Source organism: Penicillium cinerascens, assembly GCF_028974065.1.
Source record: "Penicillium cinerascens strain IBT 15544 chromosome Unknown contig_1_segment0_segment0, whole genome shotgun sequence".
Taxonomy (NCBI): Eukaryota; Fungi; Ascomycota; class Eurotiomycetes; order Eurotiales; family Aspergillaceae; genus Penicillium; species Penicillium cinerascens.
The window spans coordinates 2,722,672-2,741,353 of NW_026695287.1; the positions used below are offsets into that span (position 1 = coordinate 2,722,672).

General features: G+C 52.2%; 8 protein-coding genes across 8 annotated transcripts; 3 read left to right on the plus strand and 5 right to left on the minus strand.

Annotated features, from left to right (window-relative positions):
- Window positions 1–185: 185 nt before the first annotated feature.
- N7498_002573 (uncharacterized protein) lies at window positions 186–1,318 on the minus strand (the record flags this gene model as incomplete). The annotated part of the gene is made up of 4 exons (XM_058449635.1): window positions 186–452; window positions 538–751; window positions 809–1,095; window positions 1,166–1,318. The coding sequence occupies 4 exons, from the start codon at window positions 1,316–1,318 to the stop codon at window positions 186–188; spliced, it is 921 nt and encodes a 306-aa protein (XP_058311979.1).
- Window positions 1,319–2,486: 1,168 nt separating this feature from the next.
- Window positions 2,487–4,080, minus strand: N7498_002574 (uncharacterized protein; the record flags this gene model as incomplete). The annotated part of the gene is made up of 3 exons (XM_058449636.1): window positions 2,487–2,603; window positions 2,651–3,936; window positions 3,987–4,080. The coding sequence occupies 3 exons, from the start codon at window positions 4,078–4,080 to the stop codon at window positions 2,487–2,489; spliced, it is 1,497 nt and encodes a 498-aa protein (XP_058311980.1).
- Window positions 4,081–5,802: 1,722 nt separating this feature from the next.
- On the minus strand, window positions 5,803–6,810 carry N7498_002575 (NAD-dependent epimerase/dehydratase family protein; the record flags this gene model as incomplete). The annotated part of the gene is made up of 1 exon (XM_058449637.1): window positions 5,803–6,810. The coding sequence occupies one exon, from the start codon at window positions 6,808–6,810 to the stop codon at window positions 5,803–5,805; it is 1,008 nt and encodes a 335-aa protein (XP_058311981.1).
- A 2,047-nt stretch (window positions 6,811–8,857) lies between these two features.
- Window positions 8,858–9,430, plus strand: N7498_002576 (Bys1 family protein; the record flags this gene model as incomplete). The annotated part of the gene is made up of 1 exon (XM_058449638.1): window positions 8,858–9,430. One exon carries the CDS (start codon window positions 8,858–8,860, stop codon window positions 9,428–9,430), a length of 573 nt encoding a protein of 190 aa, XP_058311982.1.
- A 581-nt stretch (window positions 9,431–10,011) lies between these two features.
- N7498_002577 (hydroxyacid-oxoacid transhydrogenase) lies at window positions 10,012–11,605 on the plus strand (the record flags this gene model as incomplete). The annotated part of the gene is made up of 3 exons (XM_058449639.1): window positions 10,012–10,430; window positions 10,487–10,545; window positions 10,599–11,605. 3 exons carry the CDS (start codon window positions 10,012–10,014, stop codon window positions 11,603–11,605), a joined length of 1,485 nt encoding a protein of 494 aa, XP_058311983.1.
- A 192-nt stretch (window positions 11,606–11,797) lies between these two features.
- On the minus strand, window positions 11,798–13,489 carry N7498_002578 (Zn(II)2Cys6 transcription factor; the record flags this gene model as incomplete). The annotated part of the gene is made up of 2 exons (XM_058449640.1): window positions 11,798–13,363; window positions 13,433–13,489. The coding sequence occupies 2 exons, from the start codon at window positions 13,487–13,489 to the stop codon at window positions 11,798–11,800; spliced, it is 1,623 nt and encodes a 540-aa protein (XP_058311984.1).
- A 999-nt stretch (window positions 13,490–14,488) lies between these two features.
- N7498_002579 (uncharacterized protein) lies at window positions 14,489–16,390 on the plus strand (the record flags this gene model as incomplete). Its single annotated transcript, XM_058449641.1, has 3 exons — window positions 14,489–14,747; window positions 14,805–15,020; window positions 15,069–16,390. The coding sequence occupies 3 exons, from the start codon at window positions 14,489–14,491 to the stop codon at window positions 16,388–16,390; spliced, it is 1,797 nt and encodes a 598-aa protein (XP_058311985.1).
- A 428-nt stretch (window positions 16,391–16,818) lies between these two features.
- Window positions 16,819–18,454, minus strand: N7498_002580 (uncharacterized protein; the record flags this gene model as incomplete). The annotated part of the gene is made up of 2 exons (XM_058449642.1): window positions 16,819–18,335; window positions 18,433–18,454. The coding sequence occupies 2 exons, from the start codon at window positions 18,452–18,454 to the stop codon at window positions 16,819–16,821; spliced, it is 1,539 nt and encodes a 512-aa protein (XP_058311986.1).
- Between the last annotated feature and the right edge of the window lie 228 nt (window positions 18,455–18,682).

Below are 18,682 nucleotides of genomic sequence, written 5' to 3' on the forward strand. Positions count from 1 at the left end.
GCCGAAATCGGAGCTATCGTCTAAGAAGCTGATAAATTTATCGTTCATTGACCCCGAACCCACCATTTACCTCTTGTATACCTCGTCTACCTCAACATCCGTACCACTAGATAAATCACAACCCAAGAAATCACCAAACGCCGCGCTGGCAATCAAATGAGGGAAGCCAAGTACCATACACAATGTTATACATTTTCCCTGAGCACAACTCTCGGCACAGAGAAAGATTTATCACTGCGCACAATATCATGCGCAACGACTGGCCTACCAGCCACCTCGATGTCGTCGATCGCGGCACCTCGCCGGGGAAACGGCGAGCGTTCATTAGGTTTTGTAAGTAAGATCTCACCGCTGGCCTGCTTGCGTAGCCAGTAGCTGCGCATCAGGTCCAGCGCAGTTTTGAAGTCGTCGAGGATGACTGTGTCACAGAGACATTTGAAAATAAACGATAACTGGAAAAATCATGTGTTAGTTGGGTTCATGGGTAGGAATGCATGATATTTTGAGAAGCAGGCGTATATAGAAGGGGGCAGGCACCTTCCAAAATGGCTCAATGCCCGTGGGCAGCGAGTCATTAAAGACATTGAGGACGCTGAGGAGATCGACAACGATAAACCCAATCGATAGACACATCGATATCAGCATAACCCCAAAGCGGGGGCTTATTTGGACTAGTTCCCACAGTCCGAAATTATACTCGCGCTTGATGGTCCAGAATAGGGAGATGGTGGTAAAGACCCACCACGGATCTCTAGGTTATAGTTAGTGAATTCAATGGCTATATGTGGGGTTAATAAAGGAAACTTACCTGAAAAGCGGTTCGAGCGGACGTGTCTTCAGGAATATCGTGTTGATATTGTTGAAATACGTGAAATTCGCATAGATCTCCACGACCCAGTACGGCCAGCAGAGCATGACGGTGATGATATAGAACATCGAGAAGCGACGAGACAGGAATGGTCGGTTTTTCATCCAGGCGATGACATTGTGAAGGGCCCAGGAGACGTTGAGGCCTATGGCTGTGGCGGATTGATACCAACCATAGACCGGGGCATGTGGGAAAATGAAGGTTCCATTGGCCATGGCCAGAACTAACTGTATATTTAATTAGCACGAAATCATGAAACACATCCGAGGGGATCAATAGACTGAGCGAAAACCCTACCTCGGCCAGAATGAGCTTGTGTAGAAGGATATGCTTCTTCATATTGCAGACGGTGATGGCAGCCATAATAAGCAGACTGCCGAGCATGAGGCCCTGGCCCCAAGCCTCCAGGACCAGACCATCTGGGTCAGTGGGCCTTCCAGTGTCGGGCATGGTGCTAATTCATGACAAGACTACCTCTGCTCGAACCCGTAGTGACCCCTAAACAAGAAGCAGAGAGGATACCGGGGGGCAGCGTTCACTGTTAAAGAGAAAAAGAGCCGTGCCAGTGGCAGTAGGCAGTTTTACTCGCGTTAGAGTTCAATTCGCCAACGGAGGAAATAGCCAAGCTGGTAGTTCTTCAATGGGTGTAGGCTATAAAACAGGTTGAACAGACTGTCAGACAGAGTCAGTCTCGAGCCTGTTCATGAATGAGAAAAAAGTGGAAAGATAAAACAGCAAAGGGTAGAGAAACAATCTACCGGGTCGTCTTAAAGGGTGGTAATCTGAGTTTAGCCCACAAAAGAAGCGCAATGTTACGTCGGCCTATAAATCTGACATGGGCAAGACCCCTGTTCCGCACCGAAGGATTCATCTTACGCGTATTTTTGGCACTTTTTTTTCATTTGATTTGCGTTACTTGAGCCCCATGAACAACTCGGTGCCAATGCTACCCTAGGAGCCAGTTGATAATCCCCTGTTCAGTTTAACCAGTGAGAGTGAATAGCTAGCGAGGTGTGCGGTAATTCTACAGGAGCCAGCTGGAATCATAGGGGCTGTGATACAGACAGTTATGGAGCAGTGTACCTTACAGTGTAGTGTTCACATGTTACGCCCTCGTTTGATTCGAGTAAGTGCGCTGGCCACACCGTGGCCTGTGTCGATTTTATCGCGTGTTCGGTGACGCCTCATAGCTCAAAGTTTTCCGCGCCGGCAGGACCGCCACTCACGGCGCGGCAAGATCCGCACTGTGGAGGATAGTGCGCGTGGCGTCCGCTAAAGTCGGGCTGCACTTGTGGAGTATGGGTAGTTTGTCGGATTCAAGGCACGCCTTCGCTCAAACGGAAGATATCCAGAAAAGATCCGCGGGTATAGCAAATAAGCAAACCCGCAGGAGAAGTGCGGTGGACTCCGTAAAAATTCGAGCAAAGGACAACCCTGACGCGAGGCGGACAAAGAAGGTTGGGCGCTAGGTAGCTCCGCTATTTTCCCGAGACCCAGTATGGGGCAACAGGCCACTAAAGATAGACTTTACTGGCTTCGAGTCAAATTGAAGGGGGTTTCTCCATAATATAGACACCATTGATGGCTTGTATTTACGTATTGAAATGAACCTAGCTCCTCAACCATCCTTGGGCGGCTGGGCATGTTCCTCATGAACCGCACTTTCAACATGCTTTTCGTGCAACTTTTCTCCACCAAATACCTCCTGCATCTCTTCCAGCGAGTGGTTCGAAGTCTAGCAGAGTTAGACAAAATCTTTGAAACCTAGCGCGATGAACATACCTCTTTCAGAACCAGCCACGAGTACCCGATAATTGCATAGTTGAAAATAGCAAACATCAAGAACATGCGCCAACCAATACTCGTGATTGCGTGTGGAGTGACCTGCGACATCATGAAATTGAACAGCCACTGCGATGCCGCGCCGACCATCACGCCGACTTCTCGGGTGCGGTTGGAGAAGATCTCTCCGACGTATAGCCAGGGCAGCGGACCCCAGGACATATTGTAGCTGAAGGCCTCCGCGTAAGTCATGATGATACAGGCAATGCCAGCCGACGTGGGCCCGGACAAAGTGTTGTTGGAATTGGCGGGATGCGTGGCCAGAATAATCGAAATGATGAGCATGAACGAGCCCATGGAGAATGCACCGACCATGAACGGGATCCGGCGCCCGATGCGGTCCAATACGAACAGCTGAAACACGACGACACCCACCACCTTGACTACACCGAAGAAGCCCGTCACTAGCTTGGCGGAACTGCCGGCGCCGACGGCGCCGAAGATCTGTGTCGCATAGTAGGCCAGAGACGTATTACCGGTCAACTGTGCACTAAGCTGAATCGTGACAGCGATGAACAGCCGGTACCGGTTCACCGGCAGGAACAGCTCTTTAAATGTGAGGTTCTCCTTGATGCGCGCCTCTTCTTCAATGCCCGCGAGAATCTCGTCGAACTCCACCTGCAGCTCCTCTGTTTCTTCACCGCCGCGCACCCACTTTAGTGACTCTCGCGCTTTGTCTATCTTGCCCTTGGCTGCGAGCCATCGAGCACTCTCCTTGACCGTACACATACCGACGAGCAGTAGAGTCGATCCCAGAAGCTGCAAACCAAGCGCAGTCTGCCACTGACTCGTCCCACTCGCCTGGTCTTTGCTCACGGCGTAGGTCACCCAATAGGCGATCATGACACCCATCGCGAAGAACAACTGGAAGCAAGCGCCGAGCCGACCACGGAAATCCTTGGGAGCCATTTCGGCGGAATACATGGGGATCAGTACAGTTGCTGACCCAATACCTAGCCCAGCAACCACACGGCCGGCATAGAACGTGGCCAGAGTACCGGTGTTGATAACTTGCAGAATAGTTCCCAGACTGAAGACAAGGGAGCTGACAATCAGACCGGAGCGGCGGCCGAGGTATTTGGCGATCGGGGAGATGAGGAAGCATCCGAAGAATGCGCCACCCTGGAGGATGGATACGGCGTTGGAGTTGACGGTGGTCTTTTGTGCTTTGGTATAGTGCGAGTATCCGAAGTCTCTTTCGAAGGATTCCAAAGCGAGAACACCGCCTAAGGTAAAAGGTTAGTGGATTAGCTAGGGTAGGTTCTGGAGCACATACTGATAATGCCCGTATCAAAGGCAAATGCGAAGGAGCCCATGCAACTGGCCGAGACCAGATACGCGGCTCGCAAGAGCCCTAACTTGCGACCCATGCTGAATGTGGCTGAGATACAGTCCATATGAAGAATCTAAGCTGGGAGACAAAAAGAGATAAAGTCGCGATACTCTCTATCATCTATCCACGTCTTGACGAGGTGATACCCACTTCTCTGAAATGATGGGAGGCAAACAAAGAGCGGCCAAATGCGGCCACCACTTCCTTAAAAAGGATCGAGCAGATACCTGCTACCACCACGCTGCAACTGCGACCTCAGGACCCAGAGAATCAGTCAGTCAGGCGAGAGCCGACCGGCTCGTACCCGAGTACGAGGCAGATGAGGCGCATGCCATTGGCGGCTGACGAATAGTTAAGCTAGCGTGGAGCCTTGGCCCGCTGCGCTTGGGCGCTGGGTTGCAGCGGAGAAATCGATTCGGAGCTAAGGACTCGGGCCTAAGAGCGCAAGGGGCTGAAGATGCAGCTCCATTGGGGAGTTTGGCTCAAGTGGGTGCGGGATTGCTCGGCCTGTCACAGCGTCGTAGCTGGAGCGACTCCCGCTAATGAGATGCTTGAATGCTGGCATACTGGGATGTTGGGTGCTGGGATGTTTGCATACCGGGTGATGGGGCCTTGGCAATGTCCTTGAGGTGTGATGCATCCATTCCTCATGCATCTAGATCTCAACTCTGCCCGGGTGTGCAGGTGAAGTGGAGTTCACCCCACAGAGCCTAAACGCCCCGGATTTGCGATGGCGAGCGGTGGGCTCCGCTTTGGGTTTGGAGACTCCTATGATCTTTTGAGGTGCGTGCTCACTGCACGCCCACCCTTACACACCCATGAGCCACTTTTGAATAGGACAAGTTTAGAGTTGCATTCGCATTCCAGCCATTTCGCCGGGGGCTGTCTTTCTAGAATTCCTCGGATTTCCTCCTAGCCCCATTCCTTCACTTATTCTGTGGGTCTATTTAAACCCGTCTCACTCCTCGCATGGCGCGAGACTTTGATCCATTGTCTAGACCGTTGGTAAATGCGACCGTGCGGTGGTGCATTGGTACCTCAGCAAGAGTGCTGACCGTCACCCTGGAGAATCGATATTTAGCCACAGTGGCTTGCAACACCTGCGAGAAGTCATGTTCCTCAGTAACGTCAACTGAAGCACAGACAGAAACGACGCCTATATTCCGGAACAGGTTGATCATCGAATCAATTTTATGCATAAATTCGCTGCCATCGAGATTGTCCGCTTCGATTACGTGACTGGATTGATATGTACCCTGAAGAGAGGGGGTAAGGCCTCCCATCACTTTCGTGACATTACCATTGAAACAATGTCATGGACTTGGTGGTGGAATCCAAGAGACTATATTATATCGTTGCATCGTCCAAGACTCTGAACATTGTTGCTTGGACTAATGGTGGTCGAGGAGAGAGTGACACTGGTACGACAATCTCGAATTCTGGTACCGTCATGCGAGCATTGTCGACTCATCAATCTACCAGGTTCCAACCCCGGCCTGGCCGTATCGTGTCTTATAGGTACTGTATTTCAACATCCAATGATTCATTGTAAAATACCAGTAAATCTCTATAGAATGTTCTAGGGAGGGCTCTCGAAAGGGCGGGGAGAGATCCGGAGACCTGGCTTAGATGATCAACTCTTTAGTCAGATCTTGAATTCGATAAGGCCCTTTGTGCTTGTCCACAGTGCATGAGCGCATGTACTCGCTATCTCACAAAATCAGCAGTTTGCTCTTAATCCCTTAAGCAATCTATATGCTCATCGCTTTGTATACACCCCAGTGCTCACAGCATGATAACCTTTCTTGCCGACCCTCTCCGTCAAGTCACTCTTCCATTGCTCGCCGCGTACCAATCTTCCCACTGTCTTTTCAAATGTATACTTTGGATTCCATCCTAGTTCCTTCACCGCCTTGCTTGAATCATACACTCTGTCGATCCTCGCAAGATGCTTCCACCCTTTCTCCTTGAGAACCGCATCCACATCAGGAAATGCCTTCGTCAGCACCTCCGCGGGGTTCCGATCCAAAGCATCCAGAGTGTGTATGTCGTTGTTGAAAGGCGGCGGAGCGCTTATGATATAATTTCCCCATCGAATGTCCTTGGCTCTTCTCATTGCGCAGACTGATGCGCTAACAACATCCTCAATGTCGCATCTGCGGTAGGCCAGCTCTAAAGCTTTCAAGTTGTCATCGTCCATAGCCGCGCGACGGTCTTCATCATCGTCTTCCTCGGGGAAAAAACGGCTAGTGCGGAGAACTAAAACGGGTATTCCACTTTGCTTCTGCACCAGTGCGCACATGTCCTCGGCCGCAACCTTTGTCACACCATAAATATTTTTGGGGACGGGCACAACAGATTCATCGATCCAAGCAGCGGGATATCCTGGCTTGGGACTGAGCGCCATACCAAAAGCACTGGTTGTACTGAAGAAGACAAAACTCTCTATCTGCGCTTTGAACCTGGAAGACTCTTCTAGCAGGATCAAAGTGCCGACAACGTTGGTCGAGATGAATTGCTCCTTGCTGTGGCTGCAAACATGTGGTTTATGCAGTGTCGCGGCATGGAGGACGTGCTTAATGGGGTTGGAGTCGAAGATGGAAGCGATGAAGTCGCGGTCGCTAACAGACCCCACAAGTGTCGTAGTTGGGGAGGGGAGAATGTCGATGCCCATGGGTTTGAAGCCCAGAGAAGGCAGGCTAAGCATAAGAGCCGTGCCAAGATGACCTGCCGAGCCAGTGACAAGAACGTCGTACGATGAAGTCATTTTGCAGGGAGGCTATTCATGAGAGTTGCCTATTTCGAGCTTTATCTATTTCACGGGAGCATTCTCCTATGTGAGTCACTCAGAACGACAGGTTTGATTATGTAGTTACCAAAAGAATGTCACGTGCAAATTTTCATGACTCAGGTGGATTTTACGTAAATTAAGACCCATGTTCTCACATGTTCTTAGTAAACGCTTAGCCTAGTTTCAGTCACGACCAGAGAATCACCGATCTCCAGACGCGACAGAAGGCTTCTGCTATGATTTACTCGGGAGAGTAGATCCTTCCCGAGATTTTCTACTACAAATAGAATTCTGGCGTAAACATTATCTAAGATGGATTCTATTGCCTCAAAATTATTCACGCCGTATCATAAAACGGCTCCATCTCCAAGGTTAAGGAGTATGACTGACAACAACGTCATCTTCAGCGCCCAATTCGGCGATGACAACGCTGTCGCTTCTTACCGTGGCTATCGTTTCCCCTGGAGCGCGACTCCTGCTGGAAGCCTTCCCTTGTTATCCATGTCTTGAAACGGTGCCACTGACTACGATAACTGGGTTGCCTACTCCGCTACCTCGGACAACAACCAGCAGGTCAGCTCTGCTCAGCGCACTGGCTTTGAGATTGCTGTTAATGTGACCAGCCTCCTACCATCTACATTCAGGTTGTCGCTCGCCAGGGCACCGGTGTTCTTGGTACCTCGGAGATTGTCTCTTTCTAGGCCGAGCTGAAATACTTCGGCTGAGGGGGACGAGTCTTTCGTGTCTCTCTTGATGCCTCTTCTAGAAGGCTTGTCCTTATACTGCACTGGGACGTGACTGTGCAGTCTGAATCTCTGTACATTGCCTTAACAGGCGTATTTTCTTGCGTATATTTTACCTTGTTTCTGAGGTGCATTTGAGTTGTAAATACTACTCTCTTCATCCAAGATCATGACGGAGTTGGAATCGACCAAGATTCAGAGTCAAAAGTAATTATCACATGTAGATGAACATTTGGAAGTTAAGACGCAGCAAATTCTTTTTTTAAATTAACTCTGGAAATTCCTCAGATGCCACTGGTCTTATACCAGAGTTTGAATTTGGATCGGAATGCTGGCAGGAAAATGGGTGGCCAGGTGCATTCCAGGGATACAAGGCATGGGGCTTGGGTTTCCGAGAGACCACCAGCCACTAATCCGTGCGCCATTATATTCCTCATTGGACGGTTTATGGTACATAAATGGAATCTAGACCGGCTAGAGTTCGATTTATCAGGTCGGTAAATGGCCATAACACGTGCGATACTAATTTCTGGAGGAGAGGCTTCAACGAGAAGGGAACTGGACTAGCATTAGATTTTTTAACCCGCAATACCATTGGAAATCCAGTAGATATTCAATGGCAGGTGAGAAATAGAGAACAGGGACGAGACCGTTGAGCCCCAAGACACTCTTCTGACTACAGTTGCGACTGGGGACAACATTTAAAACACTGGGGGGATTTACCTTGCACGCGGCACATGTAGGCGCACAAAATTCCAGAAAATGTCCGAGTCGGCCTAAATCACCCAAGGAAGCAAAAGATCACATTCTTCCCCGGGGTGGCCCTGGTATCGAGGACCGGAACCAGACATTTAACTCACAACTTCCACACGAGGTTGCATGTCCAATCAAGTACTGAGCCGTGGACATGTAGCATTCTAACGAGTGTTCTTCAGCATTCGTTGACCCGTCTGGTTGTACTGCCACTTTGTGGTACTGCGGCGACCATTCATTGTAGGCTTTCTGTACACAATGTAGTGGCGTCCAGCGACCACATCGTTGAATTAAATTGGAACAACGCGCCTCGTCGCGAGGATGTTGCATTCCGCGCATGAGCGCGATGAGATGGCTTGCAATGCCCAGCAATTCTGTCGAATCCGGGTAATGGTGTAGAGGTTGGAAAGGGCTAGATTGAAGGCAGTATCTGGTACTATAAAGAGCGACCGAAACCCTGACATTCTGAATCGTGACACTTGTTCGAAAAGTATAGCGAACCCTGAAGCCTTATCGACTCTACCACGATGAAATTCACAAACCTCCTTTCCATCTTGTCCCTGGCCACCCTGGCCCTCTCCGTGCCAACCGGTGAAATCAACGGCAAAGCAAAAGACATACCCTGGGGTGCATTCCCAGTATCTTCCTCCCCAGCCGTCTCCCAACCATCTGCAACATCAAATACCACATCCAACGGCGTCAGAAATCTCGGACGAGCCGTGGTAGTAAATCACTGCAATGTTCCAATCTACATCTGGTCCGTAGGATCGACCGTTGGCCCCCAACAAACGATCCCGTCATACGGGCGCTTCTCCGAGATCTACCGCCACGACAAAGAAAGCGGCGGCATTGCCCTCAAGATTAGCACCATGCATGACGGTTTGTACTCGAACTCACCCATGACTGTCTTTGCGTACAACATTGCCGATAGCAAGGTGTGGTACGACATATCCGACGTGTTCGGTGATCCGTTCAGTGGCCACCACGTTGTATTGCGGCCGGCCGAACCCGAGATTTTCTGGCAGAATGGGATTCCGCCTAGCGGAAGCATGGTTCGAGCGCAGGAAGACTCAGTGGATTTGACTCTGACGGTGTGTTGATCTGCGTGCGCAAAAGTGAACTTGAAGTATAGGATAGCGGGGTTTCTTTGGGCGGGTACTTTCCTATTCGGGTAGCTTGCTAGATAGGTAGCGCGGCCCTTTCTTGACGAGTCACGGCTTAATCGGGGACATGTATATGATTTGTGTAATTGAATGTTAACCTAAATGGTCCAATTAATTTTATCCATAGACAAGGCTCAAATGCCCTGGCTTTTCCAATTTGGTCACAAGCTTCACTGTTGTTTCCCCGGATGATCGTTAGGTTGATGTCATTCGCCGCCGAGCCTCGGTTGTTCGGGGATAGGGAGGGATGTATGCGCAACGGCTGCATAGAACGGACCCATCTGGCTAGGAGGACCTGTAATTGAATAATTCGGACGATCTCAATCCAGCCTATCCATCCGACCCCAAAATTCCCCCAAATGCTCAGCAAGAACCTACTCAGTCGGGACCTCGGCCAGATCACCGAACCGGCAGTCCCCGCATTTCTCCATTTCCCCAACTCCCACATTCCACTCGGCTCTTAAACAACTTCCCTCTCTCAACCGTCCGTCCAATCTCATAGACCAAAGAATCACAAAATGGTCTCTCCAGCAATTAGGGTGGCTCCCTCAGCCGCTAATCGCGCCTTGAATCTCTTGCGCACCGTCCAATTCACCCACCCACCAAACTGTCCCTGCCACCGCAACCCGAACTTCCATCACCAGCAGACCCCATCGCTCATGACCCATGTCAAGCGCCACCTGGCAACCCCCGTAGACCCCGCCCGTGAGAAGGAATATGCTTTCGAGATGGCTGCGTCGAGTATTCGGTTCGGACCTGGCTCGACCAAGGAGGTCGGAATGGACTTTGCGAACATGGGTGCGAAGCGCGTCTGCATTGTGACGGATACCAATGTCGCCAAGCTCGATGCTATGAAGCAGGCTATCGAGGGCCTGAGCAGGGAGGGCATTGAGTTTACAATCTTTGACAAGGTTCGCACTGAGCCCAAGGACAGCTCGTAGGTGCTACCCCGCCACTCATCCCGAGGTGCACAATTACTGACACGGCTTAAAGGATTAAGGAAGCTATTGCTTTCACCAAACCATACAACCCCGATGCCTTCCTCGCCGTTGGTATGTATCACCTACTCGCTGAACGAGTTATGCAACCGACTAATCAACCCCAGGTGGTGGCTCCGTCATCGACACGGCTAAGCTGATGAACCTGTACCATGCCTACCCCGAAGCCGACTTCCTGGACTTCGTCAATGCCCCACTGGGCAAGGGCCGGCCCGTCGACAGAAAACTGCTCCCACTAGTCGCAGTGCCAACCACAGCAGGAACCGGCTCAGAAACAACCGGCACGGCCATTTTCGACCTGGTCTCCAAGAAAGCCAAAACCGGCATCGCACACCGCAACCTCAAGCCCACCCTGGGCATCTGCGACCCTCTCAACACCCGCACCATGCCCTCGGCCGTGCACGCCGCCTCGGGCCTAGACGTGCTCTGCCACTCGCTGGAATCCTGGACCGCAATCCCGTACTACGAGCGTACCCCCAGGCCCACAAACCCTATTAACCGTCCAGCATACCAGGGTGCAAACCCCATCTCAGATATCTTCTCTCTCGAAGCCCTCCGCAGCACAGTCAAGTACCTGCCCCGCGCGGTGAAAGATCCCGAGGACAGCGAAGCGCAATCCAACATGCTCCTCGCCGCTACACTAGCCGGAGTCGGTTTCGGCAACGCAGGAGTCCACCTGTGCCACGGCATGAGCTACCCCATCTCCAGCCAGAACCCGGGCTACAAGCACAAGGGCTACGAAGTTGACCACCCCATCATTCCGCACGGTGTTTCTGTGGCCGTCACCGCGCCCGCTGTTTTCCGTTTCACTGGAGCGTCGAACCCGGACCGACACTTGGCCGCTGCTGAGGCGTTCGGTGTGGATATCTCGAATGTTAAGCGTGAGAGTGCGGGTGAGGTACTTGGTAACGCCATTGCGGAGTTCCTTGTTAAGTTGGGTGACCAGCCACGTGGATTGAAGGATCTGGGCTTCAAGAGCTCCGATGTGGAGGGTTTGGTTGAGGGCACCATTCCGCAGCAGCGGGTGCTGATGCTGGCGCCGAATCTGAGTGGGGAGCTTGAAGCGGAGAGGGGAGAGTTGAGGAAGCTTTTGGAAGAGTCTTTGGACTATTAAAGTTATCCAAAGTTGGGGGTTGGAGTTGATCAAGTGACATGGTGGCTCGTTGTACATAACACGCTAGAAATTGGATATCTCAATTGCACTGCAGTGCTCGGAAATAGTAAAAAGTAGGTAGTAAATCCTAGAACCCGCCAGGATGATGTCACAGACATTGCTTTACTTTGTAGGAAGTGAACTTCGGTACCATCACTGGACATCGCGAGAGCTCGATGCTTCAGATGAACTATCTTCATCCTCGACGGTAGACTCATCAGGAATAACCTTGATCCCCAAGACACCCATAGATGAGGCGACACGATCCAACCAGATCACAGCGCGAGGATCATTCCGATCCGAAGTCTGAGAAGGGCTACGACCAAGCTCGGAGTAGATCCGGAAAGGCAATGCAAAAGACTTGGAGCTGGTAGTTGAGGGAGACGAGTCTGCGCTGCAGTCACTCCCCGGCGAATTGGCCGGTGACTCTGGTGAGAGCTCTTCTACAACTCGAATCCGGAGTTTGTCTGCCAGACGGGCTGATAGTTGGCACAACGTTGCCTGGACATTCTCCGATCCTCGCAGAAGCAGCGATGGCCCAGTTTCCGGGAATATTTCGGGCACGGGGCCGACGAATGTACCCGGGCGCCGAATGATGCCGTGTTGGCGCTGGCTATGAGCGTTGATGCAGGCGCTGAGCTCGGCTGTGAGGACTTGCAAGCGGCGAGAGGTATCCTGGATGCGTTGTATGAGAGATTCGACTGTTTCCCAGCAATCCGTTTCGCTGGATAGGAGCTCGCGCGTTTCACTGATGTATCGTGGACATCGGGCGATTTCCATGAAGGCCTTGTCGGAAATAACGGCGTAGGCAGACCACTCGCCGGGTTTCTGGCAGTCCTCTGACATGATGTGCGTGGAGAAGCTCTGCCACTCCTCGCCATCGAGGAAACAGGGTTTCCCTTGGTACACGGCGGTAGCAATATGAAATCCTCGAAAAGCAATCCAGCATGACCGGCCAAATCCTGTTTTGTGTGCCTCGGGTCCGCGACTAATCATAAGACGTCTGACAGCGTCAGAGTGCACGACCCAGGCATCGGGGCTGGTCTGGGCGTACATTTCATACACGCTCAGCATCATCACGGCGCATAGCATATTGTCCGACATTGCATGCTCAGTTTTCGGTAAGGCACGAATAACCTCGCCCAAGGAGAGCCCATACATCCGACGACTAGTTCTTAAAAGAATAGGGTCCTGTGTGAGATGCGCCAGGTAGACGGAGCTTAAGCAGCAGATTGCAGAGTCGAGATATGTATCCCTGCCAAAGTTCATGACGATATACTCTGGGAATCCGGGATCATTGCCCGCGCGAAAGCGATTATGGAAATAGTGCGTTGGGAATGATGCAGTGATGAAATCCAAGAATAACTGTGGTTGCGCGGCTTGGAAAGATTTGCGCACTAGCGACGGTGATACGTTCTCGTCCAGGGCTACTGTCGAGTGACGGCGCATCAACGCGATCGCATTGTCACGTACTACGCCTGCAGCGCCCGCGGCGTCTGGCCGTTCAGACTTGACAGGTTTGGCCGGTACGGGTGCTGAAGTGGCCGTCCTTGGTGTTGACAACCCCGTTGACGCCTGAAGGGAGTTTTTCTGCGTAGTCGAGCGATGCCGTCGGGCCAGACTGGGCCCTTCATCTTGAAACCGGAAAGTGCGACGATATCCTGGACAGGTTCGGCCATATCGCTGGCATTGGGTGCATTCGGGGACCGCCTCGTCGCACTGTCACTGTCCGTCAGCGACGATTCTACAAAGAGGAGGGGGACGGTACACCCCGGACTGCGCAGTTACCTTGATGTGTCTTTCGCGACAGAGAACACAGCCGGAACTATGTGGTACCCCCACCATTGTCGGCAGACGATTGTCAATCGAAGTGCATCGCGCTGAGAAGCTGGGCGATCTCGCATCAGCGTCCTTGAAAAGAGCCTGAAGTTGAGACTGGGGGCTACCAAGATGGCAACAGTGGGAGGGACAGAGTGTGTGAATAAACTCCCGGCCAGCAACGGCCAGGAACCAGGGCAGACTCCGCGGAGATGGTCCGACAGTGGGGATGAGACCCGAATCTAGTGATAAGCCGTCAATCGTCCCGCTAGTACCAGACCGGAGCCGGGTCTACAGTATGCACAAAGTTCGGCAAGAGAGTTTCACCTAGAAGACCCGCTTAGAACCTTGGAATGTGCATACGGGCTACTTACTGGACAGTGATGCGAGACCTTGCCGGGGGACATGCTTTGACCCCCGTTAGCCGCATCTTGTTGACCCGTCGGGGATACGGAAGACCCACACTCTGCATCACCGTATCTCTGGGCTTTCTATTTTAATCTCTGAATACGAGCGAAGGGGGAGGGGGGATAGAAAGAACAAGGGTATAACCAATATAACCCCGGCAGTCAAAGAAGGAGGGAGGCTTGGGACTATATAGCACGTGCCCGGGGTAGATCAAGGATGCAGTTACCTAATGCGAACGCGAAGCGGGACTCGAAAGGTACTTCGCCAGCTACAACGAACTTCTAAGTTGATAGCTCTGCTGTATTTACTTTTCTGCCCCAACTCCGTCTCCCAGCTCGAGGACCCTGTTTGACACCGACATCGCTGGCGAGTCTCCAATCAAATGTCCGCTACCCCGCGTTCTATGTAGGTAGCTGACACAGTCCGCGGACTACGTGATTGGACATGGCCTCAGAGGTGCCTGTCCAACTTAAATGGGTGACTGCGAGGTCGCTGGGCGCGCCTGCCGCCCGAGAGAAATGTGTGTTACCTTCTCGAGCTGTGTTCTTAAATCCCACGTCCCTTCAATTGAGAAACTTTCTACACCTCTAACCCTTCTGAATCTTCCGGCAATCTGCGATGCCTCTCTGCAACCCCGAAGAAGCCGCTCCTAAGGTCCTCGTGCCCGAGAAGCTCTCGCCTGATGGCTTGGTTTTGTTGCGGAGCTCCCTCGATGTGGACGAGCGCAAGGGTCTCACCGCGGACCAGCTGCTGGAGATCATCCCAAACTACGATGCGCTGCTTGTCCGCTCTGAGACCAAGGTCACTGCGACTGTGCTTCGAGCTGCTCGACGTTTGAAAGTGGTTGCTCGCGCCGGCGTCGGCGTTGACAATGTTGGTAAGTTGTTCCGGTGAGATCAGGCCGGTCAGAACGGGATTAAACCTGTTACGCTAGATGTCGAGGAAGCTACAAAGCTTGGAATTGTGGTGGTCAATTCACCATCCGGCAACATTGGCGCCGCTGCAGAGCATACGATCGCATTGATGATGTCAATGAGCAGGAAGATCCCCGAGGCTTGTGCTAGTTTGAAGGATGGAAAGTGGGAGCGCAGTCAATTTGTCGGCGTGGAAGTCAAGGGCAAGATACTGGGCATCATAGGTCTGGGAAAAGGTACGACTCCTTGATTCCTTTGAAAACCGTTCGACTAATCTCTTGCAGTGGGATTGACCGTGGCCAGACTGGCCAAGGGACTCGGCATGACTGTCAATGCCTTGGACCCGTATGCTTCCCCAGCCGTGGCAGGGTCAGCATCTGTTAACCTTGTCGCCTCGCTGCCGGAGCTCCTCTCGTCCGCTGATTTCCTGACCATCCATACACCCCTGATTGCATCAACTCGTGGAATGATAGGCCAAGCCGAATTGGCCCAGATGAAGCCCGGTGCTCGCATACTGAACGTGGCACGAGGTGGAACGATTGACGAAGAAGCCCTGCTGACCGCTCTTGATTCAGGCCATCTGGCAGGCGCTGCTGTGGATGTATTCACCTCGGAGCCACCCGCCATTGGTTCAACTGCAGCAAGCCTCATAGCTCATCCGAGGGCAGTGGTGACACCGCACCTCGGTGCATCCACAGTGGAGGCCCAGGAAAATGTCTCGGTGGATGTCTGCGAGCAAGTACTAGAGATTCTGCAGGGCTCACTGCCTCGCAGCGCCGTCAACGCACCTCTCATCCTGCCAGAAGAGTACCAAAAACTGCAGCCGTTTGTTCGTCTGGTTGAAAAGATGGGCAGTCTCTACACCCAGCACTACGCTACTCTGCCGGGAGGATCTATGACCCGGAACACCTTCGACCTCATCTACCAAGGCGAGATTGCTAGTATCAACAATACAAAACCGCTGTTCGCTGCGCTGATAAAGGGTCTTATGGCACCAATCAGTAGCTCGGAAGGTATCAACATCAACATTGTCAATGCCGAGTTGGTGGCTCGCGAACGTGGGATCTTCGTTTCCGAGCAGCATTCTCGTGATCCGGCAGACCATTCTTCCTACTCTTCTTTGGTCACTCTTGTTGCTCGACCGCCATCTCGAACTTCATCGAGAGCGCCTGCTTCAGTGGAGACAGCGACTGGATCAAAACAGGCAAAAAGCCAGCGCATAATATCAGGCACTTGCTCCGGTGATAGTCTTCTGATTACTCGTCTCGGAAGATTTGAAGCTTCTTTCGAGCCCGAGGGGACTCTTCTCATCTGCGAAAACTATGATTCCCCGGGAAAGATTGGTGTTGTGGGAAGCATCCTTGGTCAAGCCGGTGTGAACATCAACTTCATGACAGTAGCACCCGTATCGCCTAAGCTGGGCTTCGGTGATTTGGACATGAAACTCAGCAAAGATGGACATACAGATCTCGCGGCGAAGGACGAGAGATCTTCGCTGCAGGAGGCTCTGATGATCCTCGGGATCGATGGCGGAGTTCCACCGCATGTTACTGGAGATCTGGTCAAGGAAGGTGGAGTCTTGACTGCCTGCGCTGTCACACTCTAAAGGGATGTTCCTGATCCAAGAAACTATAGCTTGGTTCCACTCAACGACCAGCTATGAATTCTAAAGTCTGTCTTTCAACTATGACAGAATCTTTGCAATGCAACGTGATAATGAATGAAGTGATGATATCTTTACAGGAAGTATGGAGATTGGTTTCGTAACTTCGCTCTCCTTAATTCCCGTTTCAAAGATTCCAAAGTTGGTAATCTAGAAGAAGATAAGGCAGCTAGGCCGTGGTCTACTAGGTCTGTAATGTTGTGACGGCCCTAGAATATTCAAATTGATGCAAAGGGAGTATCAATCCGAGATACACAGTCAACTATATACAATCGTAAAATCCGTAAAAAACCCCACGATAAACACAAATGCGCCGGATATGCAACCCAAAAACGCTAGGGTATCGCAATAAAAAAAAAATCAAACAAAGATCAAAACATAGAACTCCGCTTTTTATCCAGCCGATTGCGGCCACTGCTTTCCTCCTTATTCCGCTTAAACCCAAAGAAACTGCTCTTCTTTGGCTGCACTTGCTGAGTTGGCTGCTGTGCTGCCGGGAATGCCCCGCTGCTTGCAGGAGTCGGGTAGAATCCTACATGGGACTGAGGCCTGGGCTGGATCTGTGGCCGAGGCATGAGTTGGGCTGTTGACTGGACACGCGGGTCCATGCGGCCGGAAGGTTGGAGGTAGGGACTGGCGGCGAAAGTGGGAACGGGTCCGCTTTGGGGTGCTCTTTGAGGGCGGGCGTGTCGAGGAGGTTGAGGGGGACCTTGAGATGGTAGATGGGAGTAGGACTGGGTGAATTGGTAGGGGGATGGTCGAGATGGCTCGCTGTGTCGCGGGGGCAGATGCGGTCTTGGAGAAAGGTCTGGGGTGGGCTTTTGTTGGCGTGCCTGCTGCTCTTCCCTGCCGTAGATTTGTTGCAGCCGTTTGGTTTCATTGTCCACGTCTGCTTGGCGCTGGAGTTGGGCCTTTTGCCGTGATCGTTTTTCGGCGGCCAGAAGCTCTTGTGTACGGCGGGCTTCTTCTGCTGCGAGCTCATCTTGTCGTTTCCGGGCCTGGGAAGCTGGTGATTTTGAATCGGGGATGGTCGACCGAGGCGGCGAAGCCTTGCTATTGGGAATTGCTCCTGCGGCCTGGGTCTGTGGGATCCGTCCTCCTGCAGGTGTTGCTTGTGGTCGGGTGCCGACTGTTGAGGGCCCGCCCGCAGTAATATGAAAAGCCTCCTTGGCTGGACCAAAGAAGATGTCGCGAATCGCGACAGCAGCGAGAAGCAGAACTACCTCCAGACCCTTAAAGTCCTCCATTTCCACCCGGTAGAGATTCGGTTCGTACAGAGTCAGCTCTTTCAGACCCTGAAAAAGAGCCACGGTTATATCGGGCTCACGACTCTTACTACGCGTGTCTGGAATAGTCGACGTCTTGCCATGCAGCAAGCACGACAAGTCCTTGGACAGTTTTCCATCTTTGCGCCAGCTAAACCGCAACTTCGGGGTCACGTCCGCAGCAGAAGGGTCGCTCTGGGTTCGGTCCAGTGTTGACGCAGATGGGACTCTAAAAGTCCGCTGAGGCATCTCAAACTCCCATCTCGCAGGTCTGTTCCACGTCTTTGCCTGATGTTTCACGATGATCTCCTGGTCCGGATTGTAAAGCTGAATTGTGAACTCGGTAGGGAGGATGGGTTCCGGAGGGGGCGCCGCGCCACCATTCGCGCGTATTGTGTCTGCAGATAGACTGGGTTGTGTCCATTCTGGAACGACGGCGACTTCCCCGTACACGACGTCCGTTACGTAGGGATCATACAGAGCGACACCGTACCGGTTGTTCGAGGTGGGGAGGGCAGGGTCGAGGGCGCGGAGGGTGTAGACGGGTTCAGGGTCATTGCCATGCTGCCGGTGGTAGATGGTGCTCTGCTGAGGGGTCTTCGAGGTGTTCTTCAGGAAGAACGCTGTGCAGGAGTCAGTGTCATGTCATGTGCGGAGAACCGAGGCCGAGGATGACGTCGGGGGGCAGAGAGTGATCAAGGGATAAGAAATGGATCTTACTCGGCAGGTTTTCATCGATCATCTTGACATTCGACTGGAGAACAGAATGGCCAGCACGAAGTGGTATATGAACATTGAAGCCTGAGACGAAGCCGAAGCGGGAGACGCAGCCACCGACGATCGGCGCCTATTTTTAGCGGTCGCGTTACGTGGTTCGTTCGTTTGTTCCGAGGCAGCATCATTACTCGGATCCACCTCCGCAGCTACATCAACGGCCCAAAACGGATTACCCCGTGGGCACTCATCAATT